Source organism: Amblyomma americanum, chromosome 3, assembly GCF_052857255.1.
Source record: "Amblyomma americanum isolate KBUSLIRL-KWMA chromosome 3, ASM5285725v1, whole genome shotgun sequence".
Lineage (NCBI taxonomy): Eukaryota > Metazoa > Arthropoda > Arachnida > Ixodida > Ixodidae > Amblyomma > Amblyomma americanum.
In genome coordinates this window covers 217,138,188-217,157,981 of record NC_135499.1, presented here as the reverse complement: position 1 = coordinate 217,157,981, position 19,794 = coordinate 217,138,188, and the positions used below count along the sequence as shown (strand labels likewise).

General features: G+C 45.0%; 1 protein-coding gene across 3 annotated transcripts in view; it reads left to right on the top strand.

Annotated features, from left to right (window-relative positions):
* Positions 1-19,794, top strand: part of LOC144126058 (uncharacterized) — a 46,020-nt gene that overhangs the window by 9,485 nt on the left and 16,741 nt on the right. The window contains exons 7-12 of one of the 3 annotated variants that reach the window (XM_077659964.1): positions 1,014-1,138; positions 2,814-2,874; positions 4,104-4,191; positions 5,655-5,738; positions 7,686-7,769; positions 12,882-12,985. In XM_077659964.1, coding sequence (XP_077516090.1) covers positions 1,014-1,138; positions 2,814-2,874; positions 4,104-4,191; positions 5,655-5,738; positions 7,686-7,769; positions 12,882-12,985 — 546 coding nt within the window. The remainder of the gene's footprint in view (positions 1-1,013; positions 1,139-2,813; positions 2,875-4,103; positions 4,192-5,654; positions 5,739-7,685; positions 7,770-12,881; positions 12,986-19,794) is intronic. The other 2 variants (XM_077659962.1, XM_077659963.1) reach the window with 2 other exon arrangements.

Genomic DNA, 19,794 nt, shown 5'->3' with positions numbered 1-19,794 from the left:
TATAGTAGTGTGTTTTGAATGCAAAATACTGTGTAAATTTTTATGTTGGCACTATACTACAAGTACAAATATGTTCAGTTTTGCATATGAAGGCTCAACTGCACATAGTTGTTTTATATTTTTTTTTTGTTTTAGAGCAGCTCTTACGTACCCATTAGTGGGTTTAGCGGAGTCCCTCGCTGTTTTCATTGCTGTCTGTGTAGCTGGGCGCTGAAGAAGACTCAGGCACGTGCATGCTAAGTGGGTGCATAGAGTGCCGCTGCTCGCTTAGAGATGGGGCCAGAGTCGTATGCGCCATAGCGTGCCAAAAGCCGGTGTGGCGTGAAAATAATCATGCCTGTGCGTGCCGCAGAAGAACCCAGAATCTTCGAGAAACAGCCCCTGTTTACCCATGGAGGGCGTGTAACCTTGAGTGTGTTGTGTGATGCCCTGTTCACTTCTCTCGTCTGCGGCAGTGCTGGTTCAGAGAGAACAAACTCGAAACCTCTGGAAACCTCACTCCTCTCCTTACTAATGGCCACGCGAGCCTCGGTGGGAGGGTGAGAGAGCATGGACGGTGGACGCTGTACTTGTGTGTGCCTGCTTTGGCGCAAAGTGATGAATAGATGTGGAACGCCCTATATATGAAAGACGTTTAGCACCGTCGGTCAGCCCATGCCGTAGTTCTAGCTTTGAAGAAGCATGTGCAGAATCTAAACACCTAACGAGCTGTGCTCAAATTTCGTATTAGGAAATATCATAATCGTCGGTGAAATTTTTAATTTACAGCGTAGTTTACAGAAAGACGTCTATGATGCCATTTTTCTTATTGGGCAGATTTCTGGACATTAAGATTTTTCGTATAAAGCAGCAGTTCATATGGTGGTGGCATTCACACAGAGTGTGCTGTCTGGGCTTCAATGCCAAGGGTCGAGTGGTAATTGATGCAAGTGCTGTCATAAATAATCGTTTCTGAGAGAGGTACGGTTAACAGTAGAATTGGCAGTTTAACTAAAGTTTCTGATGGGGCCCAGGGTTCCTATTTGGATCACATCAAGGCGACAACTGGTGCTAATGTGACGCTGCGTGGCAAAGGGTCTGGATTCCTAGACCCCACCTCTGGAAGAGAAGCCTTTGAACCACTTCACATTCACATCACGTGAGCACTTATTTTTACTTGCCTATGTTTTTCAGCACTTGTATGTAGGCACTAAAAATCTGTTAATAATTGCTAAAAGCGATCCGTAGTTTCACATTGGGAGCTAAATTCATTCAGAAACAGGTTCCTGCTACAGTGGAGTCTCTTTAATTTCAGCTTTGCTTAATTTTGAATGTCTGGTTTATTCAAGCTGTGTAAACCGCTCTCATGAAACTATCATGTATTTCAGTTAGTCAGGAGACCTGATAATTTAAATTCCTGAGTGTATGGAAAGGTTAATTCGAGCAGGACGTGTAGTGGCTCGCCACTTGCCCTGCAGCAAGCGGCTGCATGCCAGTAACCAAGGCAGGCAATTGTGAGAATGCCTTGAGCATAGATGTATTGTAGGGCTGTGGGTGCGATGTGTACATGTGTCTTTCCTTTATCGCTGCTGACCGTCTGCCATCAGCACATACCATTTATCGCCAGCTGTGTTCTCTCTACTTAGCGTGCAGTGAACTTATTTTAGCCAGTCGCCATTATGGCAAGTTTGGGTGGGCGCCGTTGCTGTTCCTGTGCGCATGCAGTTGTGCCCCATTAATATGGATGATTTGAATTGTGGACAGTTCTTCTTGCCACCAAACGTTCTAAATATTGGTGTGCCTTGTTGATATAGAACCTCGCCATTTGAACAATGAGCAGGGTGAAAATGCATTGTGCCCATTGGGGTCATTGTTTTATTGTCACATTAAATTATGGACAGTGATGTGAGCAAGACCATGAGTTCCCTAACCTTATGTTATTTTCCTGCATTTTGAGTGCAGGACACATGCCAAAGGTTTTGAGAGAGTTGGAATGCCTCAATGATGGTCTTTACCTCATGGTTTCATGTCTAACAGTCCAGTGTGCCTGGTTGGATGTGCCTCTTCGTTTGTTATGATGTATTGCATGAATGCTTGTAAAGAAAGCTCTTCAGCACCTTTTGCTATTTCGGTCTGGTCAGCACCTGTTAGCTGCCTGGGTGCTGATATGTCCTATCAAACGGGTCTCAAACTCATGTTGCCATGCGTACTGCATCAGCAAACTTTTTGTCGTCTGTAGGCTAGAAAAGAGGGGGAGGGACAGTGCACCCCTCATGCTGCCTGTGACCATTTCAATTTTTCTGTTGCTTTGGACGTTGTGAAGCTTAAAGGGTGACTCAAAGCTAGAGATAAGAAAGCATGTCCAGTCACTGTCCTGAAAATAAGACATAACGAGCAAATGGCCAGTGTAGAAGAGTGAGTAGTGATAAAGTGAATGGATGGGAAGAAACTAAGATGTTACTGGCATGGCATTCTGGAACAGAGTGAAATCTTTAGAGCCAGAGGACCGCATGCAAAAGACCTCACGCATCACGAGTGTGAGAATCCTCTCCTAGCAGTTCATGGGTGTGAACAGCCACAGTAGCAGACCACACTTCACTGCACAAGACTATGTGCAGAAGCAGACTGTAATCTCAGCGTTCTTGTGAATAAAAATGTTTCTTTTTTTCTCCACGATTCATTTTTGGGGATGGCACTCTTTATGGACAGTTTGATAAGGAACCAAAGTGTTCATTATCAAGGCATGACTGTAATTGTGCAAGGTACAGATTGTTCTCCAAGTGTGGAGAGGTACGTTGAGAGAATATTAAGATGTTACTACTTCTTTTTGGTAGGCATCCAACTTTAGAGGGACTTCAAGCTGCAAAGTCACTGGCAATTAGCCTGATTCAAACGGTGAGTAGGTGGCTGTTTAGCCATATTTGCGTTTTGTTGCATGCCATCATTTTGGTGGGCATGTATAGCTTTTCAAGGTTCAAGAGGTAACACTCACTGTTACTATTCGTGTTAGCAGCCCAGCTTGAAATAACACGGCTATGTAAGGCGTTACTTGAGGTCGAAGCTTGCAAGTGGTAATATTGTGGATAGGCATTGATTAGCAGTAGCTACCGTATAAACGCATGCAAGGGCCGCACTTTTTTTCTAGATTTGAGGGCCAATTTTCAGGGTGCATCCCATACACGCGATGTGCCAATTTTTTAAAAAGTAAAAACGCACGAATCGGAGAATGAGCAGCATTTCTTCTGCGTTCAGTCATCACTCGCGAGTATTCAGACTCCGAGCTAGTGCTGTGCTCTGGGGCACGCTCATTCCACAAGAAGTTGCGCAAGATGTCCTCTGTCAACGTGTAGCCATGGTTCCGCACTTCCATCACTTAGCAGAGCAGCTCATCTTCCAGTTCGGGAAACTTGCACGGCTTGCCTCGGAAAGCGCGCTTTTTCCAGCTTGTGTTCCTCAATGCATCCTTTTGGTTGCACCATCGTCGGACGCACTTCTTGGCCACGTCGAATTTCCTGCCCGCCGCACGCTTGCTGTGTTTGACAGCAAACTTCCAGTCGGGCAGCTATTAAGGTGCTTGTTCATCGTGATAAAACTGCAATGCTTGGCTGTAGCACGCGAAAGCAACAACTACAGTGAACTAAAACGCTACCACAACTCCCGTGCCTTTGACAGCCACAAAAGGCTGGAGCTGGTGATACTGGATAATGCCGATACGATAGCGGGAGCTTGCGGCGGAGGAAAAAGTTGACGATGATGATGATGAGCCGCAGCCTCAGGCGCCGTCTGTGGGAGGCACCTGATAGTTCCTGTGCACATGCGTGGCCTCCGCTATCAAGCACACCGTTGCTCGCAGCTGGAGTTGATTGCGGAGGCCATGATGCGTGCATTTCGAAGGCTATTCCCGTGTAGGTTGTAAAAAGTTCGAGTGCGGCCCTTACACAGATATATATATTTTTTAAAAATATTTCCTTGAGGGAAACAGGGTGCGGCCCATACACGGGTGCGGCTCATACACGGGTGCGGCCCTTACACTGGGCAGAAAAAAACCTTTGTTAAGAGCTTTTCTCAGTGGTAACTTGAAGTGGCAGTTCCTGCTACAGGCATAGTTTGTTTTTTGTCCACAGACACATACAGACTTCGCAGAATGGCAGCAGCAGCAGCTAGCTAGTCTGGCACTCCAGTCTGCCATGACTCTGCCAGGTGCCACGCAGCGTGAGTAACATACTTCCTTCTTGCAAGTTGTGCACACATCTGAACAGTGCCTTTTGCTGATGTGCTAAAATTGGATGCCTTGTCAATCTGCTGTTAGTACAGTGAAACCTCATTAATCCAACCTCCTTTAATTCATAAATCCGGATGATTTGGACTGCTGGCAAGGTTCCAGCCAACGTGCATGCAATCCTATGGCGTTGGACGCTCGTTAGTTCGTATGCTGCTGTGCTCACACCAATTAATTCGGACATGCTCCCGACCAGAGGCCGTGCCGTGGTACGAACGACGTAGTGATTGTGCTTATATCCCACGTCATGTCAAATATCACGTCTGAGAGGTGCCCCTCACTCTTATGTCGGGCAACGGCAGGCGTGACGACGTTCGGCGAGTCCCGGCACCGAAAAATCGTGCGACCACATAGTTCAGTTTTCCTCTTTACGAGTTTTGTTTCAGACCACAGCGATGGCGGCCTGACCGTTCTTCGGCCAGCCAGCCGAGTACAATTTTGCGCAGTTTCGAACACTAATTTGTACGTCGCTGGTCATTTGCCTACGTGTTTTCCTTGCTTCCATCTGTGTGATACATCCATTCTTTTGTTGGTGCAAAACTGTGTGCTTGTCACATGCTGTTTGCAGATTGTGTGGTGGTGCCTCTTCACCAGCGATGACACCTCTCGTGAGGAAGTTGCACTGCTACAGCGTTGCACCGTGAAGAGTACCTTAACCATTCTGGAGCAGTTGTGTGCTAACAATCGCAAGAGTGTGCACACAGTAAATGCCTCTGATGTTATTCAAGAGTGCATTTGTTAATTTGGACTTTCGGATAATTTGGACATTTTTCCTGGCCCCTTGAAGGCTGGATTAACGAGGTTTTACTGTACATTGCCGGCACCCTCTCCCCCCATCTTGTGATGGCAAGGATGCTTAGCGTAGTGCTCCTTAATGGTCAAACCACTGCCACACGTTGTGTTATCTCGAAAGGGCAGGTGTTTGAGGTGGTGCGAAAACAAAGCAAAACATTGATGTGTGATCATGACTGATAAAGCCAAGTGTAACCTGGCAGAATATATTTGAGCCTAACGTGCCTTGTGGTTACGAACTTAGTTTCGTAGTGGAGTCCCTTGAAGTCTCATGTGGAATTTGGGATCTTGCACATGGCGCTGGTGCATGAAATTGACTGATGCAACTTCGGGTTCATATTTTTTTTTTTGGCGAGTGAAGAGATTTTACATTGTAGAAAACTGGAATTTGTGTAATTGACGCACACATGGTACATCCGATTTTTGGTTAGGCAGGATAGGAATGTGCTGCTATGGTGTGAAAAATGAGTTCTGAGGGAGCAACTCAAACTCTGTCATCGATACCTTCAAGGGGTGTAGAACAGCTTGTGTAGCTAAATAAGCTGCTCGTGTTTTTTGCTGTTTGGTGACGCAAATGATGATCTGTTGCTTTGGCACAATGTAGAACTGGCTTCAGCAGCATCAGTCATCACGGGCCTGGGCCAGGTCTTCCAGCCTGTTGGTGCTGCAGGTGAAATGCAAGCTCAAGGTGAGAGAATGCCTTCCATTTTTCTCCTGAATTTGGCGTTGTCTTACCCAGGGGCATGGATGCCAGCTGTTTTATTGCTCTGACATTGGGTATTTCAGCTTGCTGCAAGATGAATGAAAAAGCTAATGCTATCTGGCTTTTGGATGCTAATTTTGAGATAGATTTTTTGTAGTGAGTTTTGCCATTTAGAAGTTTGGTATGCTTGTTGAGGAATATCAGTGCAGAGCACCTTTGTTGCTTTGCAGCAACACTCGGCCCTTTAAATTTATGAGCAGGATGCCTCAAGTTGAAACTGACGTGCTGCATGAATATAAGTTGGTATGCTTGTGCAGTCAGTAGTATAACATATTATTGCGATTGCGTGTTTATCACACTGCCAAGCGACATGCATTGGTTACATGTGCGTAATGTGTGTCAAGCAACAAGCTTCAAGTTCATCCTGTAGTAACATCACAGAAAACATTGCAGTTGCCCACCATTTTTTTTGGACTCGGCGGGACTAGAAATATGGTCCAAATAACCGAGCAGTCCGAAATTCATGAACATGAAAGAAGAAATCACTTTGCTGGGAAAAAAAACTGGCTTGATGAAAAGTCATTTATTTCGTCATTTCCCTCATGGCATTGTGTTGTACTTTCGTTATGTCTGTGCTGCGCTTATCCGCACCACAACACCTCAGGTTGCCAATGCTGGCGCACTGCAAGGCATGCCCTCCACCGTATGACCCGCGTGGCACGAGCCTGCGTCTGTTTCTTTGGCAACTACGGTCACGAAGCCTGTAAACGGGAACTCGCGGAAAAAAGCAAGTGCCTCCAACTAACCCCCTTCCTCTCCCAGCACCTCCCCCAAACCGTCCGCATTAATGGGCCACGGCGTTGTCTCACCTACAGCAGATGCTGCTGCTGCCTCGTTACCGATGCTCACACTTATTTGTAGACCGCCTCGATGAGAACTAAGAACCTAGCATTAACTGGAATGACAGCAATGAAGTACGAAGACTACCAAGCATAGCCAGGTCGATCCATCCAACTGAATCTGCTTGGAACTCGAGATGGCTGGTTGTGGTAGCAATGCTCGCTTGTGTGTTTGTTAGATAAAAAAACTGAACTCTCAGACTCCGCAGTCTTGCCGGAGTCTGTTTCTTCGTCCATAAAATCAGAACTTTCATACTCTCCACTGAGTCAGAAATATTGGTTGCAAATATGTACACATTCCTACGAGGTGCATGGTGGTTCCTGAGTAAAATTTGAAATATTGTGCGTCCGAATTATTGAAATTCGAAAAATTGGTTGGTCGCTATTTCTTTCGGCAACAAAAGTGGGAAATTGATGACATGGGTGCTCGTAAAGCTTCTAAGTACTTTCACTGCTTGCGAGCTCTAAGTTGTGACGTTCTGTATTGACAGTTAGATCCGCAACCTAATTCATTGTGTGGCAAATTTTGTTCGTCTGGTACCCAGTGTAACATGCCTGCTCCGACTCATGCTCGTACTTTATTTGCTTCATGGAGAAGAGAGGTACTTTTCTGGAGCTGTTAGATTTTATGTCGTTCTTTTGTTACAGTTTGCCAGGCCACCATACAGAACCGTGGTGTTTGGCACAGATATTATGCCAGTTTGTGTGTTGTACACTTCTCCATTCTGAATCCTTTTTTTTCTGATGGTCTGATGGCTTAGAGCACTTAGTGGCAGTAAAAATGAAGTTCAAAAGCATGTATGCTTGTATTGGAAGTGCTTTATTTCTTGCTTTTTGTTTTTCATGCCTGTTTGAGAACGTCTTTATATCATGTGTACCTTGTCTCCTCATTAATCGCCACCATCACGTCAGGTTGGCTAGTCGCTCATTTGCTTCTTTCTCTCATTTGCAAAGTGAGGTGTGCCTTTTTGAAGGATGGTGACCAGTTTCTTGAAGCTGATTTGCTTGTCTCCTTGCATTGCACTGGCCACAGGCATCCTGGTGAGCCCTGGAATGGTGGGTGGCCAGTCGGCATCCATAATGCTGCCCATGTCTCTTGCCCAAACCATGCCCTCGAGTGAGCCCCCTGTCTTCGTTCTTTTTGGTCCTTTTGGTTGCACTGCCTGTGCTGCTAGCTGACCTGTTTTTTAATTTGACGCTATGCCTTGTGGAACAGTGTATGTGTGCGTGCACGAGGGAGGCAGGTACAGTAAAAGCTCGTTTATTCGAACTTCACGCGACCAGGAAAAAAAGTTTGAATTATCCGATGTTCGAATTGGCCTCGAAAAAACTGACAAGAACCATTTGCATTACGGTATATGTTCCGTATTTACTCGCGCAACGAACCCACTCACATAATGAACCCACCCACCCCCGATTTTTGCCTAAGAATTTGAAAAAAAAAAAGCGTCGGTCTTTAACGCTTCCCTCCATTTCGCACCAACATCACCGTGTGTTTAGCTTTTGATGTTAGCTCTAGCAAGGGAGGGAAGCGAACTTGGCAGAGTGCCAGCGCTTGTCCGGTTGTGCAAGCCTCGTTTTCAGTACGTTCGCCTTAAGGGCGACCCACATGGAGCGAACTTGCGTTGCGGATCTTGAGTGGCGCGGCGGAACGCCGACGCACCACAAGCGGCAGAAAACGGACGGCTGCCGCCAGACCGCTGCGGCCAGGATTTAGAAACAGCGCGATTCCATATGCTTAGTAAACTGTTGAAAAGAACAGCTTTGCATTTACAATTAAGCTATTATTTATTCAATGACGATAGAGGGCGAATTATTCTTTGTGACCCCTTTCTGAACCAAAATAGTTAACCTGTTTGAACCTCCCGCGCTTCCTGACGTCAACCGACGCGTAGTGGCTAAGCCTTGCAGCTTTGAAAATCCAGAAGTATTGTGAAAATCTGGCACTTTTCATCCCTAAAATTTTGTGCTGCGGGCATCTTCAGACAAAGCGAAAGCTTCGTGCGACTGTTGTTTGCCGTGAACATGAGGCACAGTGTAGCACCAACGATGAGTTCGTGATGAAGCGAGAGGCCGCTTTGGCAGGCACGGTCATGTTGTAGAAGCGGGCAGAAGTCGGACGCGGTCGTGCCCCGATTGGTCCGGTCTGGTAGCCCATGTTGGCCGCTTCCGGCCAGCGGCTGACCGCCGGGTGGCAGTTTTCTGCATGAAGAACGCTCCACGTGGGTCACCCTTTATCGTTCCATGGGTGATTGGGGCGGACACTGCCACTATCATTGGAACGTGCGATAGCAGCGAACGATGCTAAAAGCCGGCATCATGATTGCGGCTGATCGCATGCTCCCGTTGGCGACTGATGGCTGGAAGGATGGACGACACTCGCAAAGAAAAAAAAAAAGTTTTTCGCACCTAATTTGTAGCGCCCATCCAAAGTCATAGCCTTTCATGGGCGTTGGCTGGGACCGCACCGACAGTACTTATCCGTATTTGCGAATTAACAGGGCTCGAATTAATGAGTATTTAGTTGCGAGTTTCGGAGGCTGCACGGAAAAGAGGGTAGGCAGCCACCACCGCGGCCGCCAACCCTTACCATCCGGCGCCGCTGGCCGCCACGCCGGTGATGGCACCATTTAGGCTTTACCCACTCTTCCATGGTTTTATCTGGTTCCATCTTCTGTCCCCGTTTAGGACGTGTGCAGCCTCTAACTATGCAGAGGTGCTTTTATTTTGGCCACGTGCTGTGTGCCAAGCCGCCCAGACGCGGCGGCGCGTAGTTTGAATTATCCGTAGCGGAACAGATTCGGTTTCGAATTAACGGGCTTTTTTATTCACAGATCTCTATGGAACTTGGTTGGACCAAGTGGTGTAGTTTGAATTATCTGAAAATTCGAATTATCGAGGTCCGAATTAACGAGCTTTCACTGTATGGGGGCGGGGCACATAATTGCACAAAAGTGCAAGCAGGGGTTTTCTTGGATGATTACACCCAGGTGCATCCCTCATGCTGGGAAATGCTATTTCTTTGCAAAGGCCTGGTGGTAGAAAAGCTTGTCATGGTTTATGGAAGTTGCACAGATTCCTTCGAACTTGTGGCTAAGCCTGAGCTGTTGCTGTGAAGCAGAAAGGACTGATCTGCGCTTACCAGTGCTGCTTTGTGACGATGAGTGGATGACGCAAACCCACCCCAGACCTACAAGTCATGGATGACAGAAAGGGCTGCTCCATATCAGGCATGCCAGTTCATAACACCTGATGTGGGCTGCCCTCTGCCATTTTCTATAACCGCACCAAAAACAGTCGCATGCTTTGCTTCACATTTAGTTGTTCTCCATGTTAACTAAAGTAAACTGTTTGCAATTAAAGTAATTGTGTTTGCTTGGGGTTTATGAGAAACGAAGCAGTGTAGGATAATGTGCACAACTAGGTGAAAAAATGCCACAAAGTTGTGGCATCATGTCATTGCTCAGGGCAGTGTGCATGCTTGTGCACAGAACTGATTTGTTAGTGTGTTCATTGCACATTTCACTTTCATACTTGGTTGGCTCCTGCATGAGAGCATCAAATCGTGGAAAGCTTGGCACTTTTGTTTATGCTAGGATAAGCTTGTAGCATATGTGTAAGCTGTGGTCAGTGCTGACTGTGGGGATAGGTGATGGAATGTGAGTATTTAAATAATGTTATGCTGGCATAGTGCAGTGGCAAACAACATAACACTTAAGTAGTGTGAGCAGTTGTTTGGCTGACGTTTGGAGAATGCATAGCAAACTTGAACGAATGCAGACACTAAATTTTTGATTCTTTGTAAATGCAGACATCAGTAAATGTGGATCAGAACATAAGATTCACTTGTGACCGGTAGATAATCTGCAATTGAATTTTTTTCTCACATGCTGTTTTGGTTTCAACAGCCAAACGAAGGCTATGATATCAGCTTTGACTTCAGGTCACCTAGGGAATTGAAAAACTGCAGTATTATAGCTGCTTGCACTTTCCTGCTCTTGGGGCTGGTTGGTGTACGAGTACAGTAAAATGACAAAGCACAGTTATACTGCAGTTTTTTTGGCCAGTAGAGGTGTGTGTGTGTGGCTTCAGAAAACAAATTCTTAATTGTATCTCTCATAGGGAACCTATACAGTAACTCTAGCCAGAATGGCATCACTTTTTCTCATTTTAAATTGTGACTTGGCTTGGATTAAATGCTAGCAGTTAGCCTTGTGATCTCATTTTAAAAGTCTGCCGAAGTGTTAACAGTTGTTTATTTATTCTTTACTGCACTAATGAATGCATTTGTCCCTACCATTCCCCTTTGCAATGCCTTCTGGACCATGAGGGTGATTGAAATGCATTGCACTTCTAGCTTAATTTTAAGAGGACGTGGCAAATAGAATGGCCTTAATCATCAAAATGTTTGACTTTGTATATCTGATTTTTTCCGATTCTTGGCAGTTAATCTGGACAATTGTGAGGTATTTTAACAAAGCAGCCCAGTATGCACATGATCCAAAAGATAGACGGTGCAAGAAACTTAACAGTAACACTGTGGCATCATTTTCCTGGAGCTTCATGTTTTGAGCAATTGGTGCCACTCATCCCCTGCCATTGTAGAATGGGCAACAGTAAAACTTTCTTGTGCAAATGACCTTTCATACAAGTTGTCAGTTATGTGTGTACGCCTGCAATATTTCCATACTTTGCTTTTTGTAAAAATGGGTATCGTGTCAGCATGTGAGGTTTTTTTTCTTTTCTAAATGTGCAGAATTTTAAATTCTGCACATTTGGTTAATTAAAATCTGGAATGGAGAGTGGGAATTTCTTAACTGTTTATTTTAGTATTCGCTTATTCAATTACCTATCTGCACAAAATTTTATAGCATTTCATGCAAAAATATTCAAAATAATTTATTTTCCACATTTGCACATAATTTGCCAGTGTTTTTGATGGGAGGAGAAGACAGTTTTTAAGGATAATTAGAAATGTTCACCTGGTAGCATACCTAGTAGGCACTTGAAATTTTTAATGTTGTGATAATACATTTAAAACTTGTTGACCTTGACATTTATTGTAAACGTAGAGAGAAGTAGTATTGGTGAAATTTGCAATTAAGCGTGTGCAAATGGTATTAAAATATGAACTGTGTTTGGTTTTTGTGTGTTGTTACATAAGACTTCTTCCCCAGTATAGTACAAGCATGAGTATGAGTACGCTATGAATGCACTTGAGTACACACATATGTACCTTTATTCTTGAACCTCGGTGGTGTGGAGAATTAGAGTTCTTGTTGATTTCTGTGAATGTAATTGCAGTGCACACCTTTATGCCCTGAATTAATTCGAGTGATTGAAAGATTTTGTCTATAAGTTGTTACTAGTACTGTGCACGCTACCGTCTCATTTCAACTAATTTGGCTTCGAGTTTTGAATTTTCAGTTTTGTCGTAGCTGTAGAGCACCCGCCTGAAGAAAATATGACAAAGCTTTACTTTTACTCTTCTGTTTTCAGTAAGAGGCTACGAGACTGAGTTCCTGCTATAATGAAAATCTGTACGATGTGTTGGACTTCCTTATAACTGAAGCCTCTGATTTCCTGCGATTCCACGAAAAGTTCTGGATTTGAGCATTTTTCAAGGAATTGTGTGTTAGCTGTCACATTCTCATTTTTTTTATGCCATTGCTATAATAGACATCAGCGCACTGCAGTATGATGGAAATATGACTATTTTACCTTATTAATATGAACATAACATGAGGTGGAAGTTTGAGAACTGACGAGTATTTTTAGATAAATATTACCGTATTTACTTGAATCTAGGCCGACCCCGATTCTAAGCCGACCCCCTAAAGTCCGAAGCCAACAACAAAAAAAAATGTTACCTCGAATGTAGGCCAAACAAAAACAGCGAGGACAGCGTTCACAAAATGCAAACAGCATTTATTGAATTTGAATGTGCAGAGCTCATTCAACGTCGTCGTCGCTGTGTTCCTTGTCACTGTCACCTTCAAACAGTGCACTATCTTCGGTACCAGCAAGCGCATTAGATATGCTGCACTTTTTAAAGGTGCGCATGATCAAAGTACCTGGGGTATCGTCCCACGCTGCAGCTACCCAGCCCGCCAGCTGCGATAGCGATGCACGTTTGATGCGGCTCGTTGCCGTTAGCATGTGATCTTCGTCAGCCAACCAGTCCGTGTAATATTTCTGCAGACAATCCTTGAAAGGTTTGTTAATGCAGACATCAAGTGGCTGCAACTGGCTCGTCATGCCGCCCAGTATGACAGCGAGGTCCGTGTTCGCCTGGGCGAGCGCAGCCTTCATGTTGTCGGTCAAGTTCCCACGGTAAGAGTCGACGACACGGAGTGAGTGCTTTGTCAAAAGGGCTCCTGGACGCCATCGCCACACAATCTTAATCCACTCTTCCATCATCGCACCTGTCATCCACCCATTTTCATTTGCCCGCACAGTGACATTTCTTGGGAAAGTTTCTCGAGCAGGCAGTTTCTTCCTTTCAAGTATCGCATAAGGAGGGAGTTTATGTCCAGCAGCTGTGCAGCACAGCATCACAGTTGTGCGCTGCTTCTCGTAGCCCGCAGAGCGCACCTTCACCTCCTTGGCACCCTTTTCATTCACTGTGTACGCCACTGGCATATCAAAATACACAGTCATCTGGTTGGCGTTGCCAATTTGTCCAAGGTTGTAGCCTGCCGCTTCTCTCTTTCGCAGCATGTAGCACTGAAAAGCTGTCAGCTTTTCTTCGAAATCGCTTGGCAGCTTCTGGGTGATTGAAGTGCGACGTCGGAGGCTGAAGCCGAGGCACTTCATGAATTTCTGAAGCCAACCTCGGCTGGCTTTGAAATCCTTTGGCATTAGGCCTCGCTCTCTCGAAAGTTCCCTAGCTTTTGCTTGGAGCACTTCTGTTGTCACTGGAAGGGCAGCTGCTCTCTGCGTCCGAAAAAAGTCGGCCAAAACTGTCTCCACTTCGTGGTGACGGCCTTTCTTTGGTCCGCTAAATGCCATCTTCGTTGCGGCGCACGCAAAAAGCTGTTGTCGTTGTCCCCTCCAACGACGGACGTTTTTCTCGTCAACGCCAAAGTCCCGCCCGGCTTGAAGGTTCGACGATGCCTCTGCGGCTATCACAACTTTTCGCTTGAAAGCGACACTGTAGTGGCATCTCCTGCTTGGTGCCATCGCGATAACACCATGCTGCGCACCGATACGGCCGACACGACACAGGTCAAAATGGCGACCTCGCTTGTGTACGGTTGGCTACTGACACGGCTAGTAGCGGCTGCGATACTGACTTTTCTAGATGGCGCTAGCTATGCACCATATTTAGCAGTTTGAATGAAAAACTGGTGCGTTTTTTAAAATCCTCGAATCTAAGCCGGCCCTAGAGTTTGGAATATGAATATTTGAAAAAAACTATCGGCCTAGATTTGAATAAATATGGTATTACAGTTTCAATGCAATCTCAAACTATTTGTGCCAACCATAGGCTAAGGGTCCTCCAAAGAAATGTATACGGCACACTAAAATACAGAAGCGGTAGATAAGTCAACATCGGCATTATTTAGGAAGCAGTGCTTCAGTCTCCAATACCTTCATCCATGGAGCCTCCCATGCAGCAGCAGCTGCCATCACTGCTATGTCCCTGCTACTCGGTGTTTTGAGCTGCCTAGACCTTTGTCCATTTGCCCTTTATTGCTTTCCTTACTCTAGTCAACTCTTTCAGTGCCTTCCCTTTCTCAATAACCCACCCAGACTTCTTTCCATATGTATAACGACCTTCTCCTTCACACTTGCATGCTGCGCACTTTGCCCCATGGTCATTAAAAATGCTTGCTTCCGTGGTGAAGCCTGGGGGTGAAGGTTGCTTTAGCTACGTAGAAAAGCATGGAAAAAAAAAATTGGCACTGTATTCGTACCTTGGTTCAGTATATAAAGCGAAGTGCATTTTCGAGCATTACCTTGTCTCCCACGGAATTTCGCGGAATCTGAAATTTTCTGCCGCAGAAAGTTGGGTGACTTACTTATAACAAGCACACCTAAGGTGCTTTGGATGTCATATAATTAGGGGTGTGCGAATATTGAAATTTTCGAATACAAATTGAATACGAATATGAAGAAGAAATGGCTTCGAATATCATATTGAATATGATCAGTACAAAAGAATTTCAGAAAATGGTAAACAAGAAAAATGTTGTTGCCCTTATTTTTTTCAAAGTAGTGTATGGTCTTTGCAACTAAAACGAACAAAACTATACTGCCTCAGTACCATATTAAAAAACATGATGTGCACAGAAATGTGTACTACTTGATTAGACAGCATAACAGCATCCAAACTATAATGAGGTAATGCAAAACAACACCTCTAAAATGACAAGACTGGCAACAAAAAATAACATGATGACTAGTAAAACCTCATTCAGAGTTAAGGGACCGGAAGAAATGCCCAGTTCATCCAAAGGCCTCGGTTTATAAAATTACCCCCCCCCCCCCCCCCTCTTCCAAAAAAAAAAAATCCTGCCGAAAATGCGAAGATGTAGTAAGGCCTCATGAGGCAGCTTCATTGCGCTAACACATGTAAGCCCGTGACGAGCCACCCGTTTTGGAGTGCTGGAAGAACAACACAAATGCGAGCAAGGAGCCGGGGAACACACACTGGCGTCGGAACAGCGAGACGGTTTCTAAAAAAGAAAAAGAAACAACCCGCGACGCGCCAATCGGCGTCCGAAAGCCACGTGGAGCTGGTATTGGACTACCGGCGAATGCATGGGCTGACATTTGCAGTTGCCACGGGTCAGCGGTGAAGTTCAGAAACCGAAACAATGCGGCCAGGCTATTTTTGTAGCGATAGCTGCATTACGCTAGCACTTTGAGCCTCCAGCGTGGCACCCCTTGAGCTGCGTGGCCGCCCCTGAGCTCTGTGGCCACCCTCACGGCGCCGTGGCTAGTCATGAGGCTGGTCACGTGGTTGGTCACGTGGTGCGGAGCAGCTGCTGGCGTCAAAACCGAGTGGGGGAGGCGGGGGGGAGTGAATCCACGTCCAGGGACGAAGATTAAAAAGAACGCCCAGCGAAACGGATTGGTGAAAGACTGACTTTGCAATTCGACCGAGTGAGTTCCTTTTAGCCAGATGTAGTTATCGCGTCACTCCAGGTTTAACCAGAGCTAAACCACAGCCATTTTTTGATCTAGCGACAGGGGCCTTCCGACCGTTGTCACGCCTGCCGTTACGCCCACTAAAGAGGTGCGCAGATTACAATGCACCATGCAATAGGTGAGATTTTGCAGTATCACTTGCCCTATTGTGACAACTCGACGTGCCCCTTCAGGAGGCTCCCACGACATTCTGCAAGTAGGCATTCTCGCATAGCATAGTTTACAAAACAAGAGGGCGGGAGCCATGCTCAGAGACACTCGATCATTGGCTATTTTGCCCAGATGTTATGGTTTTGCCACGGTCGAATTTATGAAAGTCTGCGCAGTATACGATCACTGGCGAGTATTCAGTAATTTTTGAATATTCAGAAATTCTCAAATATCAATTTCTCGAATACAAATCGAATATAAAACATATTCGATTCGTATTCGAAATTTTGAATATTCGTACACCCCTAAATGTAATGCTAACCTCGCCTAGGAGCCGCCGCGGTGGCTAAAGTGGTTATGGTGTTCAGCTGCTGACCCGAAGGACGCGGGTTCGATCCCGGCCGCGACGGTCGAAATTCGATGGGGGCGAAATGCTAGAGGCCCGTGTACTGTGCGATGTCGGTGCACGTTAAAAACACCCCAGGTGGTAGAAATTTCTGGAGCCCTCCATTATGAAGTCCCTCATAGCCTGAGTTGCTGTGGGTCGTTAAACTTCGTAAGCTAAACTAAACTAACCTCTCCTAAAATTTTTAATTACTCGCTGAATCGTCTTTACAGGCCCACTATCGTTACACTTGTAATGTGTACGTAGTACCCAAAAACTCATTAGTAGATTACAGTGTTAGTCACAAATGCATGATAAAACATATAGCTTGACGCAGCACTGGAGAAGAGGCACATGAATACAGCTAAGCCGTGTTAATTCAGGACGCGGGTTCGATCCCGGCCGCGACGGTCGAAATTCGATGGGGGCGAAATGCTAGAGGCCCGTGTACTGTGCGATGTCAGTGCACGTTAAAAACACCCCAGGTGGTAGAAATTTCTGGAGCCCTCCATTATGAAGTCCCTCATAGCCTGAGTTGCTGTGGGTCGTTAAACTTCGTAAGCTAAACTAAACTAACCTCTCCTAAAATTTTTAATTACTCGCTGAATCGTCTTTACAGGCCCTCTATCGTTACACTTGTAATGTGTACGTAGTACCCAAAAACTCATTAGTAGATTACAGTGTTAGTCACAAATGCATGATAAAACATATAGCTTGACGCAGCACTGGAGAAGAGGCACATGAATACAGCTAAGCCGTGTTAATTCAGACTTAAGCGAATGAAAAAAATGTTCGAATTATCTTAATGTCGAATTATCGAATGGTTTTCTAATTCACTGCCAAAAACCGTTTGTGTAAAATTAATAATTATTTGGTGAAAACTTGGGCAATGGCCATCTCTTTTTAAGGCGAAGACTCCGCGATGATGATTTTGATCGAAAATGGTCAAAAAATTAAGTTTTTGATAAATGTCGTATTGGCTTGAATGACTCTTCCTTTATGCTGCCCTAAAGGTTCATTGCTGAAGTCGCCTGGGAAGTACTCTAAAAAATTGTTTCATTAGCTGCAGCAGATGTGCATTGCAGGTAAATGCTCGAACAGTGAGAGTTTTCCTCTGAGCTTATGGTTTTCTGCCTAAATAGTACTAATCTTGGGTAGCAAATTTCATTATGACTGTTTTATCTATTTTAACCCCGTTTGTTTTATTGTACTCCTATGACAATAATGCAGGTCAAGAGATTTTTTGTATTTTAAACTTGTATGAAATATTTCACTTGTATGAAATTTTTCGGGTTCGATCCCGGCCGCCGTGGTCAGCTTTGATGGATGCGATGCGAAATGGTACAGGCCCACGTAGGCTGCTATGTCAGTGCAGGTCAAAGAACCCCAGGTGATCGGAATTATCTGGAGCCTTCCACTGTGGCGTCCCTCATAGCCCGAGTCGCTTTAGGACGTTTCATCCTGTGAAACCAAACAAGGTTGAGAGAAAAACTATATATTAGAAAACAATTTTCTTGGGATACAACAGTGAAATTTCGTGAGAGTAGTAATAAAATAATTTCTAATATGCTCAAGAAAGTCATATGAACACATTAAGAAATACAAAAAGATTTTGCTGAAAGCCACGTCCCTCCTTAATTTCTGAACGCTGTCATGTTAACACTGCTGCATAGTGCCAAAGGTCTCCGTGGCTGCTTTCAGTGTGTGACGCGGCAGAGCTGGAGCTTCTTCGCATGTGGTGTTGCACGTGAGGAGGCTTCACCACACAAATGGTGAACAGCACATGGCGAGCGCAGAGTTTTGGTGTTTTGGCACACTCTAAGAACGGAAATGCCACGTGGACGGATTGGCACTGGAGCTGCATGATGCATTTGAAATAAAAAAAAAGGTAAAAATATCACCAACAAGGCAATTGTTCTAAACGGCGCACAGCCATTGGCTTGGCTGGCTGAGATGCACGACCTATAGCGGCCGTCGCCATGGGCTGGCAGCAAAGCCTTGAGAACGAAACTCTACGGATGGACACGATCAACTTGTCAAAGAGGGCTAATCAGATGCCTAACACGTCAACACACCTACCGTTGCATGCACATCAGAGGGCCGTGGGAAACATTGTAATGAGTAGTTTAAGTCTGAGGAGTATGAGTATTTGGATGATTGCATGTTGATCAATTCATACCCTGACGCCGCGTTACATCGGGAGTGTGACCAAATTAACTGATGGTGTGTCTGAATAAATGGGCAAAATGCAAAATGGGCAAAATGGGCAGATGCAAAAGACTTACTTGGCTTTCTGGCGGGGGTCCACTGGCTGTCCGAATTGCCCAAATTTCTGAATTAATGGGGGTTGAATTAATGAGGTTTTTCTGCAGTAGTAAGGAAATTGTTTATTGCATGTGAATTACAGGTTATAAAATTTGTGAAATGATGCCTGCTGCAAACTCCTTAAGGTAATTTAGTATCATTAGTTGCCTCACGCTTTATGCATATCTTTTACAGAAAGGAGGTAATTTTTTTGCCCAGTTATGCATGGTAGACAAAACCTGCCTAGGGTAACCTTTAAATTTGACTCTTTGCAGCAGTGAAGCTTTACCATTAATGCACTAATTCTTGTCAGCTAAACAGTTATGTTTCTCTTAGGCCCCTGAACCTTAGTCCCTCAACAGTAATTTAACTGTATGGAAGTGCTAAAGGCATTCCCTGCTATTTGCTACATGTCTAGCTGGGAACCATTGTGCCTTTTCTGCCTTGATTAGCTTCACTGGAATCAGATGAACTCTGTCTCTTCTGACTGAAGAGCATAAATGTTCTTTCCACGAACGTTCCATTCAGTGTCATTGAATTTGGGTGAGTTAATTTTGTAATAAAGCTAGAACTCATAAATGATGCTGTTGGTCTTGGTATCAAAGTTTTAAAGCTGACTGTGCATTTCTCTGAAAGCAAGAAACCAAACCATAAATAATGTGTGTTGGAAGAGCTGTCAAGAAAGTGCCCTTCTTTGGCCAGCAAGAAAGGCATGACAAGCATGGTCGAATGGCCAGAGTCAACTTGGTACATAAGGCAGGTAGTTCCTGACATATGACTGGAACAGCCATTCATCATTGCCAGGTGTAATGCAGGTAATGATTGCTGAGGGTTAATGTTCTTGTTAAAGTGTTTCTGACGTCATGATGGCATGTGAAGAAGAGAATCTGGTTCTGGCTTTTTTTTTTTTTGCAGCTGTTTTTGCGTATATAATTTCATGATCCCAATCTTACTCTGTGCTATAACCTTTACTTGACTTTGTTCTTGCATACCTTTGTGTTTCTTAGTGCCGTCACAATTCTCCTGATCGGAACTTGCTTTCCTGTTGCATCTTTCTGTTTATTTGCTTGCCTGAGCAGCCTCATGTGCTGGCTGGTTGCAGTCTTCAGGTATTGTAGTTCGAAGGCAGTTGGGACTGCCTGCTTAA